We start from the raw sequence: 18,476 nt of genomic DNA, 5'->3' as shown, positions 1-18,476 counted from the left end.
TTGTGAAATTGTTAAATATCCCTGCACCTACAACAGTGTCTCCACTTATTGGGCGGGGAAGGTGTGCTGGGGAGTACTTCCCATTTTTGGACATAGTGCCTTTCGCAAGCGAAATAATTGATGTAGTGTTTTCTTTGTGTAAAATTGTCCAGCATAGAAACTGATCCTTTTGGACCAACTAGTCCATGCCGACTATGTTCCAAACTAACCTAGTCTCACTTTACTGCATTTGCCCCGTATCCATCCAAACCTTCGCTTGAATAAATACATGAACAGCATCTCTTTAAAATATTGTAACTGTACCTGGATTCACAACTTCTTCCTCTGGCAGTTCATTCCCCACACAAATCGCACTCTGCATGAAAATGTTGCCCCTCAGTCCTCTCTTGTTAAGTAAACCTTTCTTTTCGCACCTTAAAAATATGTCTTCTACTTTTGAACTCCCTCACCTTGGGAAAAGACCTTCTTACTCTTCACCTTATCTATGCCCCTAGTGACTTTATAAACCTCTAGATTCACCTCTCAGCCTCCTATGTTCTAGTGAAAAAAGTCCCAGCCAATCCAGCTTCAACTCATAACTCAAACCCTCCACTCTTGGTACCTTCCACTCTTGGTAATATCCTGGTAAATCTTTTCTGCGCCACCCTGGGCCCTACCATTAATTGTGTTAGTCCTGCCCTTGTTTGCTTTACCAAAATGCCTGTCTCGCCCATATCATGAGTATCTGTTCTGTTGCAAAACTGATGTCTGTTTGGCTTATTTGATGGGAAATGCTGCAGAGTCTTAATATTTCAGGACAGCCTTAAAGGACAGAGTTGCCTACTCCCATTAGGCTGATGCAGAAGATGAAACATAGCCATCTTGTTGCATCTGGGGGTGAGGGTATTACAGGTGCAATAGTCTGTATTGAGTGCAAGTGTTCTTGTTGCTCACTGCTTTAATGTAAAGGAATTTGTTAATCCTTCTAACACAATCTTTTAAAAGTTGCTAATTATTTCTTTTTGTCTTTTTGTAGGAGGTGACCATCTCTGCCTGCCAAACTGGACACTTAACTATGGAATGCATTCACTTGATTATCCCAAGCCTAAAGAACTCTATTAACACTACGCAGAGAAGCATTAGTTAGCAGTGAGACATCTCTGAATACTACTAAGCACTTTTCCAAAAGAAGAAAACTGTTTACAGAAGCCTGGCCTGTGTGTTTGAGTGAGAGCGCACGTGTGTGTGTGTGTGTGTGTGTGTGTGTGTGTCTGTTTCTTCATTTTCCTTTTCTGTGCACATACTTGGTGGGGGGTGTGGGGAAGAAATCCCAAAAATGGTGCTGGAGAATTACTTGTGGATGGTGATAGTGGGCTTTATAATAGCCTTTATCCTCGCTTTCTCTGTGGGTGCGAATGATGTGGCCAATTCGTTTGGTACTGCTGTGGGCTCTGGTGTTGTGACACTTCGCCAAGCCTGCATCCTGGCTTCCATTTTTGAAACAACCGGATCTGTACTGCTGGGAGCGAAGGTTGGAGAAACTATCCGGAAAGGGATCATTGATGTTAATCTATACAATGGGAGTGAGCATGTGCTCATGGCTGGCGAAGTCAGTGCAATGGTTGGTAAGTAACCTGTTTTTATTTTTGAGATTATTGATGCTAGCTGGATTTTTGTTTGCACTTGAGAGGAAAAAGTAGTTTAAACCGTATAAGCAGAGAGTGAGAATTAAGAGACTCCATCTAGGAACATTAGAGAAATATGATCTGATTGCAGTGTGCCTGATGTGACTGCAGTCTGCTCAAATGAATGCATAATTTCCTTGTTCTTGTCTCTTTATAATGGTGTAAAAACCTGTTCCCTCTGACATGCAAGTCCTTCACCCCTACAACTCCCTTCCCATTTCAAAGAAAGTTTCAAGTGCAAGCCTCGAATGAGAAGCTACATATGTTTTTTAGTCTCATGAAGCAAATAAGTACAAACTCCTAGAGACATCTGCTTGTATTCATTGTCCCTTGTTTAACCCATTCTGGACCTTGTTTAGAAGTCACTAGGAGATGTACCAATTGTATAATGAGCCTACTGGTGAGGGATCCATGTAAGAAAGCCACAGGCATATATCTGCAGTTTTCCTGTGTGCTCACTTAACAAAAGCTTCATCTATTTAGGACTCAGCAGGTATACAATTAACTACGTTTACTGGAAGCCAAATCCCCATCGTACTACGCTTATCACTGCAGTGTTGATTTTATATTTTTGCATTTCTGTGAGTCTGACTGATAGCTCCACCATACACACTGTACAGCAGTTTATAAGATTTACTTTTCAACTGTAGAGAGAAGGGATGCAAACATTCAGTAAAAGTCTGTCTGATCTTTACTCTTAGTCTTCTCTAGACCTTCAGTGCATTGATATGGTGGTGCTCATGATGCTAGATTTAGTGCTAAACCAGAAACGTGATGTCAGATTCCACCATGGTAAATTGTGAAGGTCAATTTTTATATTTTTAAGAAATGACAGGATGTTGACTAATCTTCTCTTAGAAGCAGTTGTCGTGTCTAGCTGGTGTGCTGTGTATGTGATTTAATTTCGAACATTGGTGTTAAATCTTAATGCCGTCTGGAGGAGCTTTTCGATTGTAAAAATAATTAAGATAGTCCACTACTTTGTTTTTATTGCAATGTCCATTTTGAAGGATGGATGGACATTAGTATTGACGTACATAAAGTTAAATTATAAAAATGTTCAAAAGTGGATTTTCCAGAGGTTGTTTTGAGGTGGTTTATGGAGGGAATTAGAGAAAATGGCTTGGAAAGCCTATTGTCACTTTTTTCTCTCTCCTCCTCTTTTTCCCCGCCCCCCAAAAAAAAATTCTGTACCCGAATTTTGGCTTCTGTTGCCATTAGTTTGAAATGATGTTTTTGCAACTTTTTTGCACACCCTTCTGTTTATATTTCTTGCTTCAAACCTCAGTTAACTTTCACATTACTCTACTCCACACTCCATTCTCTTGCAAATGTAATCCCTTTGCTTTCATTACAATTCTCTAGCCAAGAATAGTTTGATTGACTGACAGACATTACTGTTTTCTTTTACAATTTTGCCATTACGAATAGCTACTACATTCTGCCATAATTGTAGCTGTTTACTTACGTTGTGTTGATTCTTTACTTTTTCTGTTGAAGCTTTTAAAGACATACAGCCAGTAGTTAGACAAGCCTTTTCCTTTGGCCTCAGGATAACAATTTACCACCTGATTTATAGGCTTCAGATAGAGGTAAACAGGTTGTATTTACTCGTGAATATACCTTACCTGAATAATTGCAACATTTAACCTGAGTGACCCTTGCAGTATGAGTTCCTGAATATTGTTGGAAGACCCTGCCCACATCTGCATTTTTTGTTTTGCAAATGATTTTGGTACAGACAGCTTGCCCTTGTCTTTTTTTTTAAAAAAGGCAGTTGGTATCTTGAAAGTGAACTGGGCACATTGTATTGCTGCCATGCATGTTATTACAGACTGACTAGCCAGGTAAACAAAAGGATACATTAATGCTGGGTGTAGAGATGGTGACTTTGATGCAGGTTGACAGAAAGAGAGCATCCACTGGGGAGGTAAAAGACCTTGAATGTACCCACCAAAGAGACTGGGGTCATGTGGCCAGGGACACTGGCTCTGAGTGTGGGCTCTAGGAATTGGTAACAGTATCGCAGAAATGGGCTGTCAACATCAATGAAAGTATCTTTATCTGCCTATTCCACTCCATGAAACCTCTCCTGCCACTCTGTCCATCACACTCCAGTCCCTGGCACTCGGGTCTTCTGTGTAGTATCCTTATTGTATCTGCACACCTGCTGTTGCTGCTAATCTCCCACCAGCCCCTCTGCCTCTATGTAACTCAAATTTATTGAGGTGTGGTAGGTACAAGACTCCAACGCTAGGAGATATATTGATGTTTCTGCCCTCTCTTGCACTGTAAGAAGGGAGCACAGCAATTCCTAGCAGAGACAAGGAAACTGTTCTCATCATTGTAATAGGATTCAAAAAGAAGAAAATGTTAACAGGGTTTGTAGTGCCTGATCTCATTCGGAGCATCAAAAATGACAACATCATCCTGCCTTATGCCCCTCCAATAATTTCAAACACCCAAGAACTATCATGTACACCGCCACAGAAGCTCCAGGAGGTGAAAAACTAGCAACAACACTTAATCCTGACGTGAATGCTCTTAGCATACTGGCAGTGCAGAAACCTTGGCATGGGATTGGTATTAGCATGTGGGGAACTGAGTGGATCTCAGCCAAATGAGGAATAAATGATGGGTCACTTGTCAGTTTTACAAAAGGTCAGTAAGTGCTGCTGCCAAGGTGACATACATGATATTGCATTGCGTTGCTTTTTAATTGTCAGGTTATCTGACCCCATTTTGCAGCTTTACTTTTTTAGTTGCTGAGTAAGTAATGCCGATGCCATTTGGATATTTTGTTGCCTAAATTTGAGATCACGGTGGTGTACAGCTGGTCAAGCTATGTGACACCAGGATATGTCTGAAACTGACGCTTGTTTTGAATGTACACAAAGGGTACATTTATGCACAGCAATATGCTGGCAGCACACCATGTGGGAAACGTAGGGTGGAATGAGAGCCACCACAGAAGTGGCAAAATCTTTGTGGGCGAGAGTATTTCTAGCACACTCTACCAAATTTGTATTAACTTTTTTCGCTGCATAAGTCATTAGGGTAGGAGATACTGACTGACTTTCTCCTCTGTCTGATGCAACACACTCAACGCATTAAATCTACAATACAGAAATCAGCCGTTTGCTCAACTGCTCCATTCTGTTCTCTCAAGCTTTATTTCACTGTACCCATTTTGTCCCTGAAATTCCTGTATCTCCATTCCCTCCCCCCCCCCCCCCCCAACCATGTTCAAACTGAATGGCATGCTTCATTTGCTTCCATGTTCTAATTAATGTCTGTGTAATGTAGCAATAGCTGTTCAAAACTATTTATTAATGCTGTCTTTGGCCTGTGTTCAGTCTTGAGTGAAAAGATTTTTCTTACTTATCCTCCCTGTTAAACCCAGTCATAATTTTAAGTATTCTGCCAGAAATCCTCTTTGGCCTTCTGCTGAGAAAAGAACTCCAGCTTGCTCAATTTTTCCTGTTGTTCCAGGTGTGCAGATCTTAAGCTTATTTACTGGGTTTTATTTTGTATTGAATGATGCCATTCCAGCCACGCGCGGCCAAAATATGAAGTGTGAAAAGTCAGGCTGGGAATTCTGTATCAAGTGTCTCACCTGATGTCTTTACACTGTGAACAAGGTCCAGGTCAGAAATCTGAAGCACACCATTTTTCCTGGATGGGCAAAGCTGCAATGCTTGAAGCTATGCACGTCCTGAACTGAACTTCTACAAGTGTTGCCACCATTTAAACTTCTCATCCAATGCCAGTGAACTGTGACTGAAGTATGTACGTTCCAGAGAATGTACTGAAACAACTCAACATTTGACAGCACCCCACTCACCTGAGCCTCTGCTGCTAATGTCAAGGGTAATACAGTCATGAGGGGCCAACTCGTCCAAGTCATTGATTATCTCAACGTGACCAAGAAAGTCACTTTTTGACGTATTCAAAATTGTTTATACCTTTTGTTAAAGCCGTAATTGGAGCACCTTCCACACAAAGATTGGAGCAGTTCGGGGGGAGGGGCACCATTTTATTGGCAGCAAATACATGAGTGGCTGAGTGTGAACAGAATCTTTAAAAGCTGTTTTTTGTTGAACTTTTGTATTTTGTTCGCCCTGAATCAATTTCTCTATGTATAGACCAACAGGAAAGTGTTTCCTGAATATTAGTTTCACTTCATTTGAAGTGATTTTGCAACTAGAAAAATAACAAATGGTGCTTGTTGTCTTTTGAGAATTATTTGAACAAGACCAAAAGGTCTGTTTCTTTGCTCAATGACTCAATGTCTGTAATGTCAGCAAGTATCAACGGCCAAACTTCAGACTGCATCATTGTTGCGGATATCCAACAAATGCCCAGAAATTAGGCCCCCTGTGAGACCTTCTCTTTTTTGCTCTTAGCTCCAAGATCTACCACTTCTTCCTGGCCATGTACACCACGCAGAAATGCAAGAGACATTGGTTTGGGCAGATTTGGTTTGGGTTGACAAAACATCTTAACTTGTTCAATGTTTCACTCTCTAAAATCAGCATGAAAATGTATTTTTATTTTAAATCTGATTTTAGATTCCAAGTTTCTTCAATAAAATAAGGAAACTGTAAATGGAACCATACTGTAGCGTTGCTTAATCTTCTGGAATTAGCATTATAAGTTTCACCAAACCACGTTACATAACTATTTATTTGTATTCCCTGGAATAAACATTATGTTTTGGCCTTTGACTGGCTGTTGTGAGTAACCCAACCTTGTTGAGTGTGGTCTTCTTCTGGAATGGTTCATCAGAATGATGCAGTGGATTATGTGGACTGACTAAATTGGGATAGTAGAGAGAGGGATGACTTAAGCATAGTATGCGTGGAGAAGAATTTCCTCAGTGGTGTGAGAATCTAGATCAAGGGAGCTCCGTGTTAGAATTAAAGCTGTGTCGTAGAGATAAATCAGGAATCACTTAGAATCCAAGGGCCCAAACAGACCTTTTCAGGTGAAGCAACACTTCACCTGCACTTCCCAGAATCTAGTCTACTGGATTTGCTGCTCACAATGTGGTCTTCTCTACACTGGGGAAACAAAGCGTAGACTTGGTGACTGCTTCGCAGAACATCTACGTTCTGCTCGCAAAAAAGACCCTGAACTACATGTTGCCTACCACTTCGATGCACTACCTTGCTCCCCGGCCAACATCTGTCTCTGGCTTGCTATAGTGTTCCAGTGAAGCCCAATGCAAGCTGGGGAAACAACACCTCATTTTCCGCTTGGGGACCCTCCAGCCCTCCGGACTCAATATTTAGTTCAATAATTTTGGGGCCTTAGCTCTCCCATGTCCCAGCTCCCCTCCCCCCACACCAGACTTTGTTAGCACATAGCCTGCTACTACACACCCACTGTTGGTCACTAACAGTCCCTATTAACAACTACTCCCCCTCCCAGCCTGAACATGAGTAACTCCTTTGTCTTGCTCGACTCCATCCTAAGAACGGATTGATGCGCGAGATCTGAAAACAACCAAAAACTGAAATTTCTGAAGAAACTCTATAGACCTGTAGAGAGGACGCAGTTACCACTTTGATTGCAGTGACCCATCTTCAGAACTGATAGCAGCTGGGAAGAGTTGTGGTGAGAGGGTAGGTGGAGATGGTTTAGAGAGGGGTGGTGGGGGAAATAGTTAGACAGACAAAGGGATTATTGATTATTGTGCCAGGGAACCAGAGAAGCTAGACGGGTAATGGGGATCATGAGCAGATGAAAATGGGTTGGCTGTACTGAAAGTAACCCACTTCGTGACTGGCCGTGAGGGTGGGTGAGACTTGGTAGGAATGCTCTTGCTCTAAAATTATTGAACTTGATGTTGAATCACTATCCAAGGCCCCAGACACTCCTAGGTGAAAGTGGTTTTCCTGCATTTCACCCAGTCTCTAGTCCATTTGCTGCTTGCAATGTGATCTCCTCCTATATTGTGGAGACTATGCAGGCTGGACACCACTTTGTGGACCATACCCATTCTGTCTGCAGAAATGACCCCAAGCTACCAGTTGCCTGCCACTTCAGAACACCGCTGTGCTATGTCTCGGGCCTGCGTCAGTGCTCCAGTGAGGCCCAATGCTCTTTCTCCACTCCCATAATAATTCCTCAATGCCCGCATAATAAATACCACCTTCTTCATATCGGTTCTGAAGATGTCCCTGGATTCCACGTTAACTCTGCATTCCTCTGATTTTTTTTTTCCCAGCAATTCCGTTTTTTGCTAATGTGTATCTAAGTTGATGAGAGGCAAAGATTGGGTGGATAGTCAGACACTTGTTCCCAGGGTGGGAACTACTGTTACAAGGGGGGCATAATTTTAAGGTGATTGGAAGAAGGTATAGGGGAGATGTCAGATTGTGCAAACAGCCTGAGTGGGCGTGTGGAATGTGCTGCTTGCAATACTAGGAGTGTCAGATACTTTAGAGACTTCTAAATGACATGTGTATAGGCATGTAAAGAATAGTAAATGTAGGGCATGCAGGGTAGATGATCTTAGGATAATAGATCAGCACAACATTGTGGACCAAAGGCCTGTGCTGTACTGTTCTGTGTTCTATATGGAATTTGACTGTAGGCACCTGGTCAATTTGAGCTTTAAAGTCTGAAGAAGATTTTTGGTGGATAGCTTAAAAGGGACGTAAGACCAAAAGCAGAGATAGGGCTGTGTGGTTTATCATCTTAATGAAGATCCTATTGGACTGGGGCTGCAGCACTAGCTGCCTCTTGGATGTCTGTCAGGTGGTTGGTATGCACCATTTCTTTCCATCACAAAGTTGAGAAAGTTCATTTGAGATTGAATGTGACTCGGCTGCCAATGAACAAAGTAGAGGGAGAACATCACACTGCACCTGTTCTTGAATAGTTGTTGAGTAGATGAATATGTTAAAAAGTTGCATTCCCTGATCACTTGGTTTAAGAACGTGAAAAAAATGTTTCTATGGTTTTTGTTGCCTTAGAAAATAGGTTAGGTATATTTGACCATAAGAAAAGGGAACAGGAGTAGCCCTCTTGAGTCTGCTTCAGAGCTGATTTGACATTTCTCACAGCCACTTTTCTGCCCTTGCCTATAATCTTTCAATTCCCCGACTGAGCAAGAATCTATCAATCTTAACCTTAAATATACACCAGGTCCCTGTCCCCACAACTCTTTATGGCAGGACTTTCCAAAGAGACAATCCTCAAATTCTTCCTCCTCCTGTCTTCAGTTTGTACCCCTTTATTCCAAGACTATCCTCTAATCCTAGACTCTGATATGCGGGGAAGCCTCCTCTCAGCATTTACCCTGTCAAGCTTCTTAAGAATCATGGTTATGCTTCATTTGAGATCACCTCTCATTCATTCTTCTAAATTCCAGTTAGTTGAGTCCCAACATGTTTAATCTTTACTCCTAAGATAATCCCGCCATATTGGCCATCATCCTAGTAAACCTTATCTGAACTGCCTCCACTGAAATAATGTTGTTGTTCCTTTTTAAATGAGGGGACCAAAACTGCACTCAGTACTCCAGATGTGGTCTTGTCAGCACCTTGTGCAGTTGCAGAAAGGCATCCCAATTCTTTATACTCCAAATGCCTTGATATAAGGCCAACTTTCCATTAGTGTTCTTGATTACTTGCTGCATCTGTGTGCTAGCTTTGTTTCATGTCTCAGTCCTTTTTTGTATTGCTACTTCCTGCAGTTTTTCTCCATTTAAATAATACTTTTTATTTTCTCCCTTCCAAAATTAACGACTTCATGTTTTCTCATATTAGACTGCATCTGGCCACATTTTGCCCACTTGATTTAATGCAACAATATCTCTAAACTGTTTGTTTGTATCCCCCTTGCAATCTGCCTTTCCACCTTTTTTTTTGTCTCTTCTGCAGTGCACAGACTTCCTCCTTCCAAGTTGTTGTAAATGGTTCTGGTCCTAGCTCTGATCCCTGGTCATAGGTTACCAACCTGAAAAAGGAAAATCCCTTTTTAACCCTTTTTTGCTATTTCCTCCCCATGAGCCAATTCTTAATCCATGCCAAGTACCTCCAACTCCATGGGCTCATTTTTATTACTTTTTTTTTTAAGTCTTAAGCACTTTCAGACTGTGTTTGACAAGATTAAAAAGTCCAAATACAATACATTTACCGGTTTAGCGCTATCCTCTCTGGTTGAGACTTCCTTGGAAAAACGCGTAAAATCATGTCTGACTAATTTTATTGCCTTGAAGCTATACCGCCTCTGATTATATTATGATTTCACAAATGTTCTGCTCGTAATTCCTTATTTGCTTTCAGTATGTGTCCAAATGTAGATGTTAGGCTGATTGTCCTGTAATTAGCTTTTTTTTGCCTCCCTCCCCTTTGAGTAGGGATGACATTAAGGGTTTACCATTCTGTGGTATTTCTGTACAATCCAGTGATTTTTCTATATATTTTGGAAAAATTACAGCCAGTGTATCCAGAATCTGACTATTTCATTGACATCTGTGCGACATAAAGACAGTTGGCGTGTAGTGATGGCTGGTTTTGTGGACAGCATGGTTTTTGTGGTGAAAATTGGTGAGAATCTCCAAGTCGGTCACACTGACCTGGGTGAATGTTTGACCAAGCTGCATTGATTGATTCACTCTCTTTCAAATCTGTGTGCTCTTCACCTGCTCACATTTCACGAGAGGTTCTGAAGTCCATCTCTATTAAAGCCAACCACACTGCATGAGTTTACATTTTGACTACAATAAGCCAGGATTCTTGTCCCCTTATTAAAACATATGACTATTAATTATAATAAAATGTGAGGCTGGATGAACACAGCAGGCCCAGCAGCATCTCAGGAGCACAGGATGCTGCTTGGCCTGCTGTGTTCATCCAGCCTCACATTTTATTATCTTGGATGCTCCAGCATCTGCAGTTCCCATTATCACTATTAATAATTTTTAGTTTCTTTGCTATTATATAATTTAACTTGTTGCTGGAGAGCATTTCTTAAACGTGATGTTTCTTCGCTTTAAGTATGAAGGGCATAGTGCTTGAATAGATTAGTTAGAGGAATTTTCTTTGGAAAATTTCTAAAATGACATTTTTAAATGTAGGACAGCATTGTCACCACTTGAAGGTGTGAATTGACATTGCGTGTTTGCTGACTTGTGACAAGTAGTTATCCTTTTTAGTGGTGGTAACATTTTAGGGTTGCTCACTACATGTGAGACAGCTGTTTTTTTTTGAGATTCTCGAAGACAGAGTCAGGAACTTGTCAAACTATTAGGTGCACTCCCTCTCGTGCTGCTGAGGCTAGTGTTTGTGGGCACACGAACCAATATGCATCAATTAACCAAGCTTGTTTTCTGATTGCAGGGCAACAGTTCTAATTTGTCTAAGTGCTCACTGCTCTCATGTCCCCTGATTTTCAACTGGGATGAGATTTTGACGAAGTGTAATTTTTTTGGTCAGTTCATAAATTCCCTGTTCTGGTGCAGGTGGCTCAGTGGTTAGCATTGCTGTCTCAGTGGTTAGCATTTGCTGTCTCAGTGGTTAGCATTTGCTGTCTCAGTGGTTAGCATTTGCTGTCTCAGTGGTTAGCATTGCTGTCTCAGTGGTTAGCATTGCTGTCTCAGTGCCAGCAACCCAGGTTTGATTCCACCCTCTGGTGACTCTGTGGAGTTTACACGTTCCCCCCATGTCTGTGTGGGTTTTCTCTGGGTGCTCTAGTTTCCTCCCACAGTCCAAAGATGTGCAGGTTAGGTGGGTTGGCTGTGCTCAATTGTCTATAGTATTCAGGGATGTGTAGATTAGGTGGGTTATAGGGGGATAGGTCTGGGTGGGATGTTCTGAGGGTTGTTGTGGTCGGGCTGGGCCGCAGGGCCTGTTTCCACACTGTAGGGATTCTAGGAGGAGGGAAATTTGCAGTGTAATCGATTCTCTGGTATTACTTTGAGCTGATTTCTCATTGTTCTGGTGCAAGTGCAGGTGGCTGGTGGCTGCCTGCTAAATAACTTGGTCTGTTGCCTGTTCTTTCACTGTCCCCACAAGAATTTTTGTTTGTAAGAATTGATCCTTAAATCTGGCATGTCAGCACCTGTCCGTTCCAGTCAATGTAAGTGACTTGAGGGATTTCAGTTGTTCTGTTTCAGTCTCTGCCTGTTGAAAGGGGACCACAGATCCAGGTAAGGTTTGAGGTCTCTAAGGACAGTGTCCGTTCCAGTGAGCCAAGTCATGTAAACTAGTTTTTAATGGGGCTACGAACCAAATTCCAAACTCTGGTTTCAGATAAGTTGCTGCAGTACAAACCATTTTTTTAATATTGGGGGGGGAAAAGGAAGGAATTAAATTGTATTTTTGTTGATCTTGGAAGTTGAGAAAGAAACATCACAAGCACTTTACAGCTGTTTTTTTTTCTTTAAATAGTTTTTGTGTTTTGGCTATGTAATCACTGTTGCACTGTAGAAAATAAACCACCAATTTAAGCTTAGCAGACTCTAACCAACCAATGTGAAAATGACTAGATCATCTCCTTCTGCAGGTTGTTGATTTGAGGGATAAGTATTAACCAGGACAACGTAAGTTTGTGTTAGCTCCTCAAATTTGTAAACGTGTTTTATGTTTTTATTTAGGTTCTGCTATCTGGCAGCTGATTGCTTCATTTTTAAAGCTTCCAATATCAGGCACTCACTGCATAGTTGGAGCTACCATTGGTTTCTCACTAGTTTCATTTGGTGCTCATAGTGTTCGTTGGATTCAGCTCATCAAGATAGGTAAGTGACCTTTCCCTATTGTTTTTATCATGCATGAGAGCAATGATTAACAATTACATGTCATACTAGCTTCCTTACTTCAGTGTTTTCTATTCTGATTTGGGTACACTTTACATTTACAAATTAACCAATGCTCTCACTTTGTTTTTCTGCTCATCAGTATACTCCAAATTTGTAGACTGTAGTATTGGCAAAGCATGCAAAACCTTTTGTACTCATTGTAGAACTGCAGAGCCCCAAAAATGTACTGAAACATGCCTTTTGACTCAAGGTCAATTTGGGTACTAAGGCTCTATAAAGGCTTCATCATGATTTACACTCTCTTGACCTATCAACACATTTATTTATTACTGTTTCCTCTTATTTCAAAATGTAGCTTATTTGTCCACATGCCTGTGGATGAATTTATAGGTTGATGTCAAAATTAACAATTGATTTTCAGCAGCTTTCGCTGATGCAGTATAGATGACTGATGCCACAAGCCATTTTTATTTCCTGGTTGCCGGGCAATGGTTCTAATTTGTCTAAGTGCTCACTGCTTTATGTCCCCTGGATTTCATTCAGAGCGTGGGCAGTGGTCAGACCTGAATAGTTCAAATGGGCTCCAGCCATTACTTGTGCTCCAAGTGAAGTAAAAAACCATGCCTTGCCTATCCTGGGTGATTGACTGACTGAGTGTTGTCTTGATTTTCTCTAGAAGGTGGAAGTCAGAGACTTCGTACTCTGGTTAGTTAAAGAATGTGATTTGGCAATGTTTGCATTTCACCAGGAAGTGTTTCATTGACTGAGAGCTGTTGCCAGTCGGTAGGGTATGTAGTGTGCTCCAGTAGGGTCCATAGGTTTCTATGCAGTATATGGGCTTTACTTCAAAAGTTTAAAAAAAAATGTGTTAACAGGCATTGCCTTTATCAGCTGTCAGCTGATGAGGGTTAGCTCAACATCAAGAAGTTCATGTGTAGCTGGCACAAATTCACTTGATCTGTGCTGGATTTGGATAAATCCTTTTTCAGCTTGCTGGCGGTGGCTGTCTATCACAATTGAAGGTTTTTCACTAATATAGTGCTTGACCCTCCCTTGAAGGCACTTCATAAGCTGGTCAGAAACGGGAGAGTATTTATACTTGAGCTGAGAGATGTGAGAAGTCCCATAGCAGAAGCAACAAAAACTTTGGCCCGAAATAAACGCTAATGTCACTTATTTCACAGCTCTCACTCGGATGTATCCATACTCCATGTGGCAGAAAGCTCACGCTCCTGCGAAAGTTATTAATGGCAACTTGAATTTATGCCCCCTAGCTTTAAGTTCCAAAAATAGTAACTGTTCGTACCACTAATGCCATTATTATGAAGGGGTCCAGTTTGGCCCCTTGTGCCTGCATCAGCTCTTATCTAGTGCCAGTCCCCCACCTTTTTTACTCCATATGTCTGCACACCATTTCTATCCAAATAACCATCCAATGCCCTCTTTGGTTTCCTCAGTTGAACCTCCCTGCAAGTTTGCAGGCAGTGTATTCCTTTTTTTCCTATGTTTTACATCTCTGCAGTATCAAAGTTAGTAAAAGAACTTTTATCTTGTTCCAGTTAACAATTGTCTCCCATTTTGCTCCACACAGATTTTTAGCTTCATTTTGGAGTTTGTTGTTGTGTTTGTTTTATTTAGAGACGTGTGTTTCATGGTACTTCCTTTCAGGATTGCCAGTATTCCAGTCTTAGGGAAACCTTTAAGAAAAGGGGAGCAGCAGTGTTTTGTGCAAGAAATGCCAGAGCTTAGTCATGGATAGCTAAGGCATATTTCGTTGTGGGTGGGTTGGAGAGAGATGCATGATGGCTTGCATTGGGGAAATGTGGCACTCGCAGTGGCTCAGCCGTGGTGTTATGTGGTGATGGTGGTTTTGGGGCTTGCAAGTGTTTTGGGATTGCATAAGGAATTTTATCACTTAAGGGGTTGAAGGTGGATAGTGAATAGCATTGAGTATCAAGAGATTTAAGGCTTCAGGCAGCAGTGGCTCCTGTAGGGCAGTGAGATCTGTAGTCTCAGTTAAGCCAGGTTGGTTTTTGGAATAGGATAAGACTGAAGTTTTGAACAAGAGTGGATGGTCAGAAGAACAGAAAAAAATGTTGTCAAGAGTAACATGAAGTGCAAGCACCTGTTTATCATTTACTACACTACCGCTGCTTGTACCAGATATGGATTTACTTTTGTACTATTCATTTGAGCAAGAATATTGTAAGGTTTATAGGTATAGATGCACGGAAATTCTGAATGTTCTCTAAGCCCAATGAAGGCCATGCCCAAAAGTAGAGGGGCACCCTCTGCCCCAGGCCAAGCTATTAGAATTTGATTCTGAGCATTTTTCTTTGGAAACATCCTGTCTACTTGAATCTCTTTTCATACCAGGTGAGAAATCACCATTGGGACAGCCCATCCTGCTGATGTTTAACCTAAGTTGTGCCCTGACCCATTTCAGCAAAAATCAAGTGTTCACAGGCTTTGTTTCTTGTTTACCCTACCCATTGATAAGCAAACAATTTTTAAAAATTTTTTTGCATTGTGATCAGTTTCCAAAAAGCTGCCCTGAACAAACAAGCAACTGAAATTGGATGTTTGGCCCAATAAGCTCTTTCTGTTTATTGCTCTGTTCCTATATTCCTTCAGCCTTCTACTGCCTTGTTAACCTGTTAAATGTTGAATTGTTTTTTGAGGTGAATTTGGTAAAATGGCCTTGATTCCCAATCTATTGAGGGCCTAGGCCAGTTTCATAGTCTGTACTTTGAACTGAAAGTACAAAGAATGGATGGGGTCTCCCTTTTGGTTTGTTTACTGATGACTGCAGAGCCTCTTTAGCTGAAACTGCCCTGCTAGCTACGGCTCTGCTAAAGTGTGTGATTTCCAGTGTGAGATAAATGGCCATATAGTGGCACGTTGTCATTTATCTCGCCCATAAAATCTCTCTTAAATTCAGACTGCAGTCTGTTTCGTTTTCCAGTTGCATTCTTTGGGTGAATTGTGCTGTTTCAAGTGTTTTCTTTTTTTGCTTTTCCTTGCTTTGCCATGTGTAATTTGTCTTTGCAGTTGCCTCCTGGTTCATATCCCCGCTTCTTTCTGGGGCCATGTCTGGCCTACTCTTCGTCTTAATTCGATTTTTCATCTTGAAAAAGGTAAGTGTTTTTTGTTTTAAGATGACATTAATCTTGCAATTTCACAGCACCATCTTATCTCCTCCTCTGACCCTGATTTTTCTAATTGTGTTGCAATTTCTGTAGGATGATCCAGTGCCGAATGGCCTACGTGCACTCCCACTGTTTTATGCTGCTACTGTAGGGATCAATACCTTCTCAATTTTATTCACAGGAGCTCCATGTAAGTATCTCTTGGATGGTGGTTTAGGCCTATAGGGGATGAAATTGGTCTTTTGCAATAGCTACCAGGAAATCCTTTTTTCACCTGCCCCTTATTCTAAAAATTCAGCATCATGCATTTTGCACTGAAATCAAAGTTTAATTTCTTCCATCTACATTTTGACAATTATTGGTTAACTCGTGGAAGCACTAACTAGGAACAAGCAAATCAAAGGTGACCTCACTGGACAAGTCAACAGATTGTTTTATCCTCCTCAATCCTGTTGTGTTTATAATAACTGGCTATTAAAATAGGAACTAGAGTTAGATCTAACTACTTTCTGGATGCCGTCTGCGTTCTAATTCCAGGATAGCTTTGTAGCTAAGCAACGCTTGTCAACAGAGAAACACTGTATAAATTAATGACCTTGGATCTATCAGAAGTAATGAGTTTGTTTGGAAGAAACTCTTGCAACGCTTTTTAATTGTAACTAGAAATTATGTAAATTTAAGTTGCTTCAAATAAAATTTGTGCCTTTGTTTGGCATGCTTAAGCATTTTGGCTTCCTGAGCTCCTGTCCTCTATCTACCAAAATGGGAATGTTAGTTACCAATTTGACACAATAATATTTTGTAATGTGCTGAGCTTTGAAATTATACTCCAGGAAATTTCCCAGAGCTCTGAGGGGAGAGGGTTTTTTCTTTGCTTTTTGACCTCCAGTCACCATTTGGTCAAGAACTATAACAGAGCCCCAGCAAAACTTATGTTTAAGGGAATAGAGGAAAACCTTCCATGGCTTAGGGTTGTATCTAACACAAAAGATGGTTGTGGTTGCTAACTAAAGTCATCTAACTTCCAGAGATAATGGGAACTGCAGATGCTGGAGATTCCAAGATAATAAAATGTGAGGCTGGATGAACACAGCAGGCCAAGCAGCATCTCAGGAGCACAAAAGCTGACGTTTCGGGCCTAGACCCTTCATCAGACCCTTCATCTAACTTCCAGCCTCTGTAGGAGTTCTTCAGAGTAGTATCCTAGGCCAAGCCATGTTTAGTGCTTCATCAATTACCTTTTTGCTCCATAATAAGTCCAGAGTGAGGAATGTTCACTGACTAGCGTTTAGTGTGTGGATTGCAGCTTATCACTTTCTGAACAACCATACTAGATGGCAGCAAATGCTGGCCTTGGCAGCAACATTGACTTCCATGAAACAATATCTCTCTCCACACCACCACCCCCCCCCCCCCCCCCCATCGAAGATTGGCAAATAGAGTTGTAATGCAGACTGGCCCTCATTTTTTTTAATGGAATAGACATTCTGAGGAATGAACTACCAAAAGAATTGTTGGAGCCTGGTCCAATTTCTGGATGGGTGTATGAATACGAAGAATTTAGAGGGTCATGGATCAAATGCTGGCAAATGGGATGAGATTAATTTGAGATATCTAGTCATCGTGGACAGGCTTAACCAAAGGACCCGTTTCCGTGCTGTGCCATCTCCAAGGCTGTGAATAGCTGCTCTTCATCCTAATAGATGGATTGCAAACTGTGCTCTGGATTTTCAAATTAAATTACTGAGCCTCAATAAATTATTTAATGGAGTTATATTTTTCCTCTTACAGTGTTAGGGTTGGACGGTCTCCCATTCTGGGCAATAATAGTGATCACCCTTGGTGGAGCGCTGCTGTGTGCAATCATTGTGTGGTTGTTGGTATGCCCTTGGATGAAGAGGAAAATAGAAAGTAAGTACCTGCTATCAAAAAAAAAAGGTTGAACTGTAGCTATTGGGAATTGAACCCTGGTTAAAGTTAGAACTGACCCATCTACCTTTTGTTTTTCAGGTAAACTGAAACAAAACGTGCTGTCCAGGATATCAGACGAAAGCCTTGATAAGAGCCAAGACGAAGACACATCGGTATTTAAAGAGCTGCCAGGCACAAAGGTTGGGGATGAGTCAGTGCTGCCTCTAACAGGTGATATCTGTGAGGATGCTGGAGGAATCCCAGATAGCCATGTTGTTGCTGGATCAACTGGAGTTTCAAATGGTGAGTCAAATGCCATTCTTGGCCTGCTTGGATGACTTCCTTCCCGTATAGTTACAGCCATGAGTGTGTCTCAGTCAAGGTGTTTTCTACATTTTCACGAACTTTTTCTGACAGTGCAGATTTGAATTATCTATTTTGTTTAAATGTGTTACCTTTTGTTCCTCTCACTGTTCCTCGTTTGCTTGCTTTGTCCCAAGTGCCATTGGAGACCTCTTCCTTGTAATTCAGACTTGATGGGGCATAGTACCACATCAACCTAGGGCTAGGATAATGAGCTTTCTTTTCTAAAGGTCATTAGTAACCAGATGGATTTTACGAAGTCAGTTAAAGTTTCACCAGCTTTTATTTTCAGATGTTTTAAAAAAAATTCAAATTTCACCAACTACCATGTCCCTTCTAGTTTACTAGTCCAGCGAAGTGACTACGTAGCTATCATCTCCCCTGCTCCATTGCACAGCATTGTTAACCAGATCTTTCCGCACGCCCATTCTATTTCCCTTGTGCAACAAATAGGAAAAGTGCCTTTCTTTTATAACATTGTATGTACTTTTTGATTAATTTGGAGATCTGAAACTTGCTGTGCAGGTGAAATAATTTGACTTGTCTTGTATCAGTACTGATTTGATTTACTTGCATTGATCTCGGGATTGAACTTAGACAACCAATTCACAGTCTTCA

At 41.2% G+C, this 18,476-nt stretch overlaps 1 protein-coding gene across 7 annotated transcripts in view; it reads left to right on the top strand.

Moving 5' to 3' along the window:
- slc20a2 (solute carrier family 20 member 2) overlaps positions 1-18,476 on the top strand; it is an 85,754-nt gene that overhangs the window by 46,100 nt on the left and 21,178 nt on the right. For all 7 annotated transcript variants that reach the window (XR_007247136.2, XM_048526796.2, XM_048526793.2 and 4 more), the window contains 6 exons: positions 1,016-1,604; positions 12,274-12,414; positions 15,487-15,572; positions 15,678-15,774; positions 17,376-17,495; positions 17,595-17,798. Coding sequence is in view for 6 of the 7 variants with exons in the window: in XM_048526796.2 (XP_048382753.1) it covers positions 1,316-1,604; positions 12,274-12,414; positions 15,487-15,572; positions 15,678-15,774; positions 17,376-17,495; positions 17,595-17,798 (937 nt within the window). In the remaining variant the exon portion in view is untranslated. The remainder of the gene's footprint in view (positions 1-1,015; positions 1,605-12,273; positions 12,415-15,486; positions 15,573-15,677; positions 15,775-17,375; positions 17,496-17,594; positions 17,799-18,476) is intronic.

The sequence above is a fragment of the Stegostoma tigrinum genome, chromosome 3 (genome assembly GCF_030684315.1).
Source record: "Stegostoma tigrinum isolate sSteTig4 chromosome 3, sSteTig4.hap1, whole genome shotgun sequence".
In the NCBI taxonomy this organism is placed as follows: Eukaryota; Metazoa; Chordata; class Chondrichthyes; order Orectolobiformes; family Stegostomatidae; genus Stegostoma; species Stegostoma tigrinum.
Note: the sequence above shows the minus strand (reverse complement) of the source record. Positions and strands in the feature narration are given on the sequence as shown.